Source organism: Gavialis gangeticus, unplaced genomic scaffold (assembly GCF_001723915.1).
Source record: "Gavialis gangeticus isolate Ggan-Ray unplaced genomic scaffold, GavGan_comp1, whole genome shotgun sequence".
NCBI lineage: Eukaryota > Metazoa > Chordata > Crocodylia > Gavialidae > Gavialis > Gavialis gangeticus.
This window is the reverse complement of record NW_017729024.1, coordinates 158247980-158259830: the sequence shown is the minus strand read 5'-3', so window position 1 is coordinate 158259830 and position 11851 is coordinate 158247980. Positions and strand designations below refer to the sequence as shown.

The window sequence follows — 11851 nt, the reverse complement described above, 5'->3', positions numbered from 1 at the left end:
CGGACTTGAAGATCTACAAGGTCCCTTCCGACCCTACTTCTATGATTCTATGAGCTGGATCCGGCCCATGGGTCACATCTTGGACACCCGTTGTTTAATATATGCTCATATTATCTCAGGACTATATTCTAAACGAGGGGTTTTCAAACTCATCAGGCCCCACAGGCCAGATGAGTGACCTGGGACCAATACGCATACCAGATTGAGCCAATTGACCCACAGACACGACCCTTTTCCCCTCCAGTGCCCATGGTGCCAGCTCTAGCTGCTCTGGGATCTGAACTGCACACAATGCGTCCCAGATCCTGGAGAGGCTGGAATGTGCGGTGCAGATCCCAGACTGGCTGGAATAGGATTGTGTCACACATGGCCCTGGTCCAACCAGTCCAGGACTCATGTTGTGTCTGGTGCCTAGAGGTGCCACACATAGTATTGGTCCCAGATCAGCTGAAGCACGAGTTATGTGTGGCATGCGTCCTGGATGCCCTGGAGTAGGCATAGTGTGCAACGCAATTCCCTCAGCAGCTGGAAGAAGTGCTACATAGGCCAGTCTGGGTCAATTCAAACCCAGCAGCAGCCCCGGGTGCTGGATAACAGGGCTCTGCAGGCCATATGTTTGATACCCCTGCCCTAAACTACAATAGAAGGCAAATCTCCTTGCCACTTCAAACTGGAAGTAAAACTCCTGCCCCTAAAATTTGATGATTGGTTTGACCCTGAACATTCCCCTGCCCCCACTCCCGCAACAAATACCCTTAGAAGCTTCTCAGGGATGTATCAGCAAGAGTACCATTGCAATCCAGTTAAAACAGTGGCGAATATCCAAAGTTTATGAGGAAGGAGAAAAAAGCCCTGGAAGCCAATGGTCCTGAAAAAAAAATCCTTCCTGGTCCCTATAGGTATAGCATACCTCCCACATACATAGGAGTTACCATATACCCCTAACATGGGGACTACAAACATCTAAATCTACATATTAGATGCACTGATTACTGACCCAAGAACATCCTGCCCTATCATACTACTCCATATTTCTTCCAAGCTCCAACTTGAAGTTAATCAGGTTCTATGCCCCCACTACTTTGTTTGAAAGACCATTGCAAATCTTGACTCCTCTAATTTTCTTCTAGTCTGAATTTGTTCATAATCAAATTGTAGCCATCTGATCTTGTGCCATTTTTGTTCTGTTACTTAAAATATTTAAACACTAAGCAAGTACATGACTGCTCAGTTGCCTCTGCAAAGTGTTTTATAATACTTTGTTTAAAACAGGTGACATTGTTTAAACCCTGTTTTCCTCTTCAACCAAAAGAAAATCATTGACTTTTTAAAAAAAAGCATCCAAGAAAAAAACAAAAACAAAAGTACCTTAGATATCATCAGGCCTTGAAGTATTTTTTCAAGCTTCTGGGCTGAATCAAACAGAAGTGACCTTATAAATCCTGATGGTGAAAGATTATCAACAAACCTAAGAACTGTAACCATATACCCATCAGAGAAAATGAGGTAGGGTAGTCTTGGGTGTGCTGTTACAGAAAATCTCTGTCTCATTAGATCATTTTCAGAAGCTGATGAACCAAGAGACTGAGTGGATTTTTGAGACATGAACTGTTGTGACCTGGCAAATAAAATAAAAATACATTAGAAAAAATAAACAAGCAACTAACATGTACATTAAGTGTAAAATGAATGCATCAGAAGTATTTTGCTTAAAAACAAATTTTTTGCAATTTATACAGGGGAATTAAAAAAAAAAAAAGGGCAGGATAACAAATTAATACCAAAACAGAGATTATAGCAAGCATAAAACGTCATTATATCATAAAATAATCTGAAAATACTAATATGCCATTAAGGCATAACAAAATAATTAGAAAACACTAACAGGCCTTTTAAACCCTAATTAGCTGCTACCAGAGCAAAACAGTGGTATCTTGCATCTGTTATGCAGATATTGCCATATTATAATATCACATAAGTGTACAATATTATATAAGGTGCTGATCCTGAAAAGACTTTACTAGATGATTCATCATTAAGGTTAATCACACAGCATGGTAAGCCTTTGCAAGATGACGATCAAATAACTACAAATAAAGAGATCATGTATGCAAATGAATGAAGACGACAGAAATTCATGGGTATTTAAAAAATGAACTCTTCAGCCATTCCACAAAAATATTTATAAACACAACACCTTGAACATAATAGCAGAATGTGACTTATGTTTCCAAATTTTGAGTGTGGCAGGGCACCTCTGGTGCCTGCCACTTTAAGGTTTGAGCAGGCTGTGAAGCAGCTGGTAGGTGCAGTGTGGCCTAAAGCAGTCACATGACTGCAAGAGGGCTCCTGGATTGGAGGATGGGGCTGGGCAGCCTCAGTGTAAACCCAGGCCCTCAGGGCTGAGATGGCAGTTGCTGCAGGAATAACAATGCCCAGCTGGAGATCTGCTGCTCCCAGAGCACCTGGAGGTCAAGGGTAGTAACTATGGGGCTGGAGGAGGTTCCCAGTCCTGGGGAATGACCTAAAACCTGCTGGAGTTGGATGGTGTGGGATGGCTGCCGAGTGGTGGGGGGTCCCCAGGAAGTGCCACACCAGTGCCTCCCAGGTGAAAGATGAGTATGAGGCGCCAAATAGCCTCAACCCCCATGACCTGGTGGGTTACCCTGTAGAGGGACCAGGTGAGGGGTCCAGGCAGGTCATCAAAGGCCTGAGGCCCAAGGGGTGTAAGGCCTGTAGCCCCAGTGAGGAGGCAGTGTAGTGGCCCCAGTGAGGAGGCATGTGTGAGTAGACTGAGTAAAGTAGGGTCTGTATGGGGGACCTGAAGGACTGTGCATGGGCTGCGTAGAGTAGGGTCCACATGGGTGGGCCTGAAGGACTGCGCATAGGCTGGTGTTAGAGATAGTGAGCTGTGTTTAGAGGGGCGTGAGAAGACAGACCTTTATGAGAGGGAGAGGGCCAGCTGCTCAGGAACCTAGCTAGGAAACCCTCAACTGGTCAATGCTGGGGCCAAGACCAGAATGGTCAAAGGGCAAGGATGCCCACTGTGAGGGATGGCCAAAGCCAGGAGTTCTGACTGGCCTAAAGCCAAGGCCAGGGCCTACGAGGCCAGAGGTCCCAGAGGGGGCCACTGCCGAGAGGGAAAGAAGTCTTGGGAGTTTCAAAGCCCAGAATGAAGACGGAAGTTAGACCATCTGAGGAGAAGGGATCCAGGTGAGGTCTGAACACCAGGTGGGCAGAGAATGAGATCCATTGTGGGGCCAGAGCCACATAGGAATGCCACCTACAAGGCATGGGACATGGTGTAGGGATGCTACAGAGCTGTGTATTACGCCTTTGGCATTGGGCATTAAATGGGCAGCCTCCTGCCTATAAACTTCTTCCAAAGTTACAAAGGCAAAGCAGGTGGGCAGACTGCCCTCAACAGGACAGCAGGCCAATGATTAGACCGGCCTTGGGATAGCCCCGTCACAATGAGGAAAGAGTTATTCCCACTCCTTAACAGCTAAAATATTAAGAAAATCTTTAACAGTAGCTGCATGTACAAAATAAGCAACGCCATTACAATTAAAAATATTCTTTTGTGTATATATAAATCTGATTTTAAAAATCAACCAGTATAAGAAAATCCTGTGATGCCTACTTGCATGTAAGATCAGGTTTTTGTTAGTTCTTGGCCAGCAAATATTTTGTACATATGCACATAACAGTTACAAGAATGCATGATGCCCTATAATTTCTAGTACACAGGCTTTATGGAAGGACTTTATAGAAGGAGCTCAGTAGTACTGTGCATTAACAGGAGTTGGTTCATTTAATTTTATTCCCTGAAAAAATATAAAAAACTTGCCACAAATGACATGCTACTCAAAGCATACAATACCATACTTGATATGATGATGTAAAATCACTGACAAGATGAATATAGAAAAAGAGTTGACTACTTTAGTAGTGTGTGACATTTAGCTCTTCTCAGTCCATACGAACAGTCAGAATCTTTCATTAACGCAAGCAAATTCACACAAGAAAACTGAAAATGATTCTTATGTGTGTACTTAAAATGTGTAATGTTTTGTACCTTTTAATCAAAAGTGAAATACATTTTATATAGCACATGTACAACTTCCTTTTGTTAATTTTCCAGGCTGTTTCAAAACATGAGATTGCTGAGGCCCAACAAAGGAATGCATCTACCTCTACAATTCTAACTTGAGTGAGAAGTCTCATGTGAAATTTAAGGATCTGGGGTTGCAAAAGCATATTTAAATATCTAGCTGCTTGTTCATGCAAATATCCAGAACTGCAGACCACAGCTTGTAATTATTAGGTATGGGTGTGGAAATAAGTTCTCATATTTTGATTGTTAAAATAAATTTAAAACAAAATTATAAGAGATAAGTTATCCTTAAATTTTAAAAAATCCTTTTTTTTACATTTATAAAATTGACTTTTTCTCCTGATGATTGAACAGCATGAAGATACCTGCTCATATTAACCTCAGAAATAGTTTTAAAATATAACTGTTCCTAAAAGGAAAAAATTGCTTATACTTACATTGCCACAATGTCAATTTTTCAGCAGGATAAAGCCATTATAAGAAATAGAAGAGAACTATGAATGAGAAACAGATATTGAGAAGAAAGACACATAGAAAGCAAAAGGCTGAATTTGAAGGATGAAACTGCATTTAAAAACATTGAAAATATCTAAGAAAGAAGATCTGATAAATGACAGAAAAAAAACCCCACCAAAACCCCTCTACATTTTTAAACAGTCTCACCTGTATGTTATGAGTGGATGTAAAGGAATAAACTCTGCTGGTCCAAATTCTATGGAGCAGCCAGAAGTAACCAACGTCACTAATTCACCCATACAAGTCAGTAAGAGAAACGAACCACGCTTTAACATGCAAACCAAAAAAAGGCTATTATGAGTCCAGCTCATGTCAGCTACCCAGTATGACCTGGCAAAGATAGAAGAAAATTAAAAGACTTTTATGATTCTACATTTCTGTTAACTCATGGCATTTTGAATAACATTTTGGGGGAAAAAAAGCAAATAAAATTCCTCCAGACACTGACCTGATAAACTTGGATGGAGCCATACGATTCTTGCTACTACATCCTTTGAGGTTGCCAGAAACAGTAATTAAATTCAATGTGTTTAAGAACAAAATCTGAGTTGCCTAAGGAGAAAAATAAAATAATAAATTGATTAAAATGTTATCTTAACACTAAATTGAGTCTTTGATTTACTGCACTGGAAACATTAATATATGCGCTAATACTATGGCCATAATTGATCATAAATAATATATGTTTAACATCTCAACATATTTCTACCCTTGAAAATTAAGGGCAGGTATCTGAATCTGGCTGAATTTTTTGGCAAGTTTCAGATGAAGGATTCTAGCCATCTCCAAAAACACGATCAGGGAAAGATGCATTGTTTTTCCCTACACTACAACTAACCATATCCTTTCAGTGGCTAGTCCACATGTATCATGACAACCTGCTAGAAGTTACTCCACTAGGTCAAGTGACAGAGCTCTGTCCTATGGGTCCAAAAGCTTCCAACTCTACTGGTGATTCATGCACATGCTACAATTCAAAATTATGTTGTTGATATTTTTCAGTTTGTTCTCATCTAGTCAATCATACACATACAGTTACCCTACAAGACTCTTAAGCTACCTGTATATCTTTTATTAGGCCCTTTTAGGCCAGCGGTGGGCAAAATGCGGCCCGTGGGTGGGATGTGGCCTGCCACGCCATTCTATCCGGCCCGCAGGGCCCCTAAAAAAATGTAGAAAATTAATATATATCTGCCCCTGGCTGCCTGTCATATGGCTCTTGATGGCTTGCCAATACTCAGTGAGTGGCCTTCTGCCTGAAATAATTGCCCACCCCTGTTTTAGGCATAAACATAATACAACCTTGAATTCCATGACTGCATACTATGTTCTCCCAGCCTCACCTTGTGCATACATGCTGAATATTCAAAATAAAGCAAAATACTGAATAGCTTGTTAATTCACTAAGCTCTTTTCATTTTGTGCACTGATGCAAGTGCTAAGTATTAAAAAGAGTATGTAATCATGTAATTGGAGAATGTGCCATAATGCATAAACTTAAAAAGGCATAAGTAAGATTACAGGGGCAACATTCTGGTATTTATTAACTTTCAAAAGTGCTTGGGTTTGCAGTGTTAATGTTCTTGCAAAATAGGTTTTTTCTGTGTGTAATTTGTTGTAGATAATATGAAAAGGGGCAGACGAAGCAAGTGCCTTAGTAATGGGAGGGATATAGGTTGTAGCTGTGATGGTCTAAAAGGCAGAGGCAGATAAAACTCTCGGGGTAGAAACAATACCTTTTATTAGACCAACTAAACAGTAGCAAAAAAAAAAAAATCTTTCTTTGCAAGCTTTTGGGCTCAAACACCCTTTTTGTCAGTCAGAGGAGAGTTCAATGATTGAAAAAGTTCTCCCAAGCAGAAAATAAACTTCATTTTGCACAGGGGAGGTAAAGGATGGTAGGGTTTCAAAGTCCCCTGGGTTTCAAAGTCCATTTGTGAAAAATTGTTCTGTGACTCGGGCAAATTAGGCTGAGACAAGGCTGTATCCATAAGGCTTCTTCCCTGAAGGTGTCAGATGTCCGGGAGGGAGCTGAATTTAGCTTCTCTCCTGTTTAGCAATGAAGTTTACATTTCCAAATGGCTAATTATGATATCTTCCATGTTTCAGGGATATAGGTTATAACCGTGTTGGTCTAAAAAGCATAGGCAGACAAAACTCTTGGGGTAGAAACAGTATCTTTTATTAGACCAACTAAACAATGGCAAAAAACATTTCTTTCTTGGCAAGGTTTTGGGCCCAAACAACCTTCCATTTTTTTTACACATGGACTCTGAAACCCAGGAGAACCCTAACAATCCTGTACCTCCCCTGTGCAAGACAAAGCTTCTTTTCTACTTGGGAGACCTTTTACAATCTTTCAATTCTCCTATGCCTGACAAAGGGTTTTTGGGCCTGGAAGCCTGCAAAGAAATACATTTTTTTGCTATTATTTAGTTGGTCTAATAAAAGTTATCGCTTCTACCCCAAGAGTTTTGTCTGCCTTAGTAACGGGAGGTTAGTGATGAGATGATATTTGAAGTGGATTTCTATACCAAATACTGGTCTTTTGAAAGTCAGGAAGATTATCCATTTTTCTGAGAGGAATGCTTTTTAAAAGATTTTTTTTTTTTAGCTATAAATATGGATATGAATTAATAGAAAGTCTATCTAAGGGTTAATTCCATAAAAGTTTAAGAAGGTCATTTTAGCTTACAGGATTACATTGGTGATAACCTGAATACCATTCATACCTTTGGATCATTCTGATTCATAGCTACTGCCAGCAAAAGTCCATCCCTTGCAAATGCAGTAAGCAAGGCTCCTCTTGACTTTACTGGCTCACATTGGGGAACCAGACTAAGCAAAGAACATTTTTGCTGTGCCCACTGGATATGGTAAGGAACAGAACTGCATTAAAAAAGGAAGAGATTTTTAAATTGTATTAAGATAGGATATAATGGTTCATGAATTATTAACTTTATATACGAACAAGATCTGCAGAGCATGTCAAAGAAAATTAAATATCCTATAAACTATAGATCAGGGGTTGTCAACTAGGAGTACATATGCATAGACCTGGGGGTACTTTGAAAGGTCCCGGGGGCATGCATGGGTGGGCGGGGACAGAGCGCCACCACCTCACGCCGCTGCCTCAGAAGCAGGGACAGGCCAGGGCAGGGCGAGGGCAGCGGTGTCCCTCTGCGAGCTGAACATCCCAGTCAGCTGGACGCAGGGGGAGAAGCTTGCAAGAGGTGGCCACCACCACTCCCCACCCCTCGCGACCAGCTGCCACTACCCTCCTTCCCCAGCTCCAACCAGCTGCCAAATACCCTCCTCCCCCAGCTTCTTGACCAGCCACCAGAGGTACACTGCTCAAAAAAGGTTTAAAAACCCTTCTATAGATTATATTTACTAAAATGTTTCTAAAATGCTGGAAGATGAGAATGAACTAAACTTTATTTTTAAGTAGAGAGAGGTAGTTAGCCATGTTAGTCTGAAGTCAAGTGGATTCATCTGACAAAGTAGCCTGTTTCTTACAGAAGCTTATGCCTCTCTGAGCCAGTCTGTAAGGGCATCTTTACACATACTCTGGGGATGGGGTAGGAGGGATGCTCTAATTAATGCACCTACAGTGCCTGTCTCATGTATCTGTGTCCCCATGCTTCAAAATAGCACCGGGGGTGCTTTAACTAAAGCTCCTCAAACAAGCTTTAGTTAAAGTACCCTTGCTATTACTTTGAAGTGTGGGGACACTGATACATGAGACACGGAGGCCGCTGGAGGCATGTTAATTAGCATGCTCATGTCTGCTCCAACGCGCTGTAATTTCAGTGCAGTGGAGCAGCCTCCACGCATCTATAGGCATCCCATGTTGCTACCCAGACCTGCCATCTGCCTTTAGTTCTCCAAGTACAGTAAAATCTCTGTTATCTGGCATCCCTGGAGTAAGGGGATTGCTGGTTATATAAAAACTCTGGTTACCTGAAATAACCTGGCAGGGTTTTCAGGTAACGTGGAGTGGGTGGGTGGTGGCGGCCACAAGCAGAGCAGAGGCAGCACAGATGGTGGAAGTGGTCGCCACATGCAAGCTCCCCCCTTCCCCAACGCCCCCTGTGTCCGATTTTTGGACCACAGGGGAGGTGGGGGGTTGGTGAAGTACCAGATAACAGAGATTTTACTGTATTAGACTACAATTCTGGCCTTGTGTATAAGCTTATGCAAAAAGCACATATACACCATATAAACCATACAATATGATAAAAGTCCCAGGCAACTAAAAATGGGAAATGCAATGGAGGTATCATGTGGGGCTTCCCAGGGGTCTGTCCTGGGGCTGGCATTGTTTAATATCTTCATTAGTGACCTGAATAGTGGAACTGAATGCCAATTTGCATTTGACACCAACCTGAGTGAGGTAACAAATGCTTTGTAGCACAGAACTGGAATTCAAGGTGATCATGATAAATTGAAGAAATGCTCATAAAAGAATAGGATAAAATTCAATGAGGACAAGTACAAAGTACTTGATGGATGGAAAGTAGGCTGCAGTATTGCAGAAAAGGGCCTGGGAGTTATAGTGAACAGCAAACTGAACATTAATCAATAATGAGCTATTATTGGGGGGAAAAAGCCACTTGCATACTGATGTGTATTAACAGAAGTGTTGCATGCAAGTCACAGGACATGATTCTTCTACTCTGTTTAACATGAATGAAGCCTCACTTACGAGAACTGTCCATTCTGGGCACCACATTTCAATTAACCGGGAAGAGTCCAGTAAAGACCAACAAATATTATGAGAAGTTTAGAAAACATACCAAGAAAGGTTGGAAGAAGTGGGGTTATTTAATCTAGAGAAACAAGATGGCGATCAACTGTTCTCTGCATCCACAGGAGACAGGACAAGTTATAATGGATTTATATAGTAATAGGAGATCTTTAGGCTAGCTATTAGGAGTAACACTCTACCCATCAGAGTAGAGTTAAGCACTAGACAGATTATCATAGATGTTCTGGAATGTCCACAACTGGATGGTTTTAAATGCAGGTTAGATAAAACCTTGGCTGGAATAGGTTAAACAGAATGATCCAACCTTGAAGAGGGGGCTGAACTAGATAACTTCCTAAGGTCCCTTCCACCCTTATTTTTCTATGATTTTGTGATTTAAAGAAGTTTAAACCAGACCTAAAATATGGCAAAGGAAATACAGTAGAAAGACAATGTATACCTATTGAAAAGCAGGAGAAAGAATTACTTAAGATGTGCACAGGTGTGTATCAAGGAATAGAAGGAAGAAACTAAGGAAAAATATGGCAAAACTTCCTGATACTGAGCTATATCTAACTCACTGTAAACAAATCTCACTAATGAAAGAACAGTAATCTTATCTCCTGAGATTTTCAGAACTGGACAAAATAGTAAGAAACATTTTTGGCTGGGAATAGTCTGGATCAGGGCTTTCAAACTTTTAAACCCCTGGGCACCACATACCTACCCCTGGGCAGGATCCCCTTCCTTCCCTCCCTTCCCCCCAAGACTCACTCTTACCCCTCCCAGGTAGCATGCTGCACTGCCCTGCCCCTAGGGCAGAGGCAGGAAATGGCCGCTTTAGGAGGGAGGGGAAACCTGGAGATTCTGGCTGGTGTCACAGCCAAAGCAATGTGGGGAGCAACAGCCAGACAGGAGCCAAGGGACCACAACTTAACTCCTCACAGGCCGCCAGTTGGACAGCCCTGGTCTACATGGTCTAATATGTTCACACAGAGCACATACAGAGTGATCATTGTCAAATGATAAGTAAGGCATGAGTAAGAACACACAACCTACACAGGCCTAATTTTTTTTGCCCCATAAATGCTGCTAATACATGCAGGTACCCTTCTGCAAGAGTTGGAGTAACCTCAGGCCTATCCCTTCATACTCTATGCACAGTAGCCTGTGAATAGCTTCCTGCCAAAAATCAACATTAAGAGTAATCATACAATGGGACAACCTGCTCCTCAGTAAAACTGAATTATTTAATATGAAACATTCTGGGCTATGCAGTTAAAGTTTGACCAAATGCATTTATACACTTATGGATAAGTAGCTTGAGTAAGTTTATAAGTAATGAGGGCCAATTCATACATGCCAGCTGTTGACAGTCATAAATAACTTTGCATAAATGTAAACAAGCATTTCCATGTATTTGAATATCTAGCTCCAGAATGCTTGAGTAACAATAAAACAATTTTTTATACAATGGCAAAATTTCAAATGACTCTGAACTCACCTAAAGCGGTTTTCAGACCAACGCAGCACCAAAAATGTCAGCATCAAGCATTCCACAGAATAAAACACAAAAGAACACAAGCAGCAGTCACCCAATATCTGTAAAAGAGGTTGGGGGTTTTTTGTTTGTTTGTTTTTATAACCTATACACATTAGTCCAGTGTTTATTGCTATTACAATTAAAATCAGGCTTCACAGAACATTTTTGGTTAGAAAAAGTTACGGCAAGCTATTCAAAACTCTCTCATCAGAACCCTGCAACCTAACTTAAATTATCCCAAGACTTAACAAATTATTTTGGCTGCTGAAGCACTGAAAGCCTGAAGGACCTGCCTCCCTAGATATTATAATGATTATGAAATCTCACTAAGAAACTTACTTTGTCACATTCTGCTAGTGTTCAGTATTGTATTAATGGAGAATCAGTGGGTGTGTCTACACATTCATTAATGCACTTTTGCTGATACACTTTAAAATTTAGTACCTCCATTGTGAGGTACAAGAAAAAGGCGCATTAGCTTATTTTAATACACATTAAAATGTCATAAAAAAACTGCTTTCACTACTGCACATTAAAATAAGCTAATGTGCATTACAGCACACATGTAGATGTGCCCAGTCATTCTAAATGGCTCATGTTTTGTTTACAGACGTATGCTAAAAGGTGTGCAGGGATCTACTTCCCCTACTGAGTTTACTTCTATAAGAAATACATTTCCATAGGATACTTCAAACCTTCATTTCTTAAAGTATATTTGAGAACTGCCTGCACTAAAAGAGAAAGAGAGAAAAAAAGTTCTCACCAAAATAAACCTGAAACTTTTTAAAAGGCAGGTGAAGGGATTGGTTTTCACAGAATCATAGAAGTAGGGTCGGAAGGGACCTTGTAGATCTTCAAGTCCGACCCCCAGCCTGGGCAGGAGAAAAACTGGACTCAAATGAGTCCAGCCAGGTAGTCATCAAGC

The 11851-nt window shown here is 41.0% G+C and overlaps 1 protein-coding gene across 5 annotated transcripts in view; it reads right to left on the bottom strand.

Annotated features, from left to right (window-relative positions):
- The window catches only part of CUNH5orf42 (chromosome unknown C5orf42 homolog), a 132902-nt gene that overhangs the window by 109821 nt on the left and 11230 nt on the right, over nucleotides 1–11851 (bottom strand). For all 5 annotated transcript variants that reach the window (XM_019517948.1, XM_019517944.1, XM_019517945.1 and 2 more), the window contains exons 5-9: nucleotides 10888–10985; nucleotides 7366–7522; nucleotides 5082–5185; nucleotides 4781–4963; nucleotides 1369–1618 (exon numbers count right to left, since the gene is read on the bottom strand). In XM_019517948.1, coding sequence (XP_019373493.1) covers nucleotides 1369–1618; nucleotides 4781–4963; nucleotides 5082–5185; nucleotides 7366–7522; nucleotides 10888–10985 — 792 coding nt within the window. The remainder of the gene's footprint in view (nucleotides 1–1368; nucleotides 1619–4780; nucleotides 4964–5081; nucleotides 5186–7365; nucleotides 7523–10887; nucleotides 10986–11851) is intronic.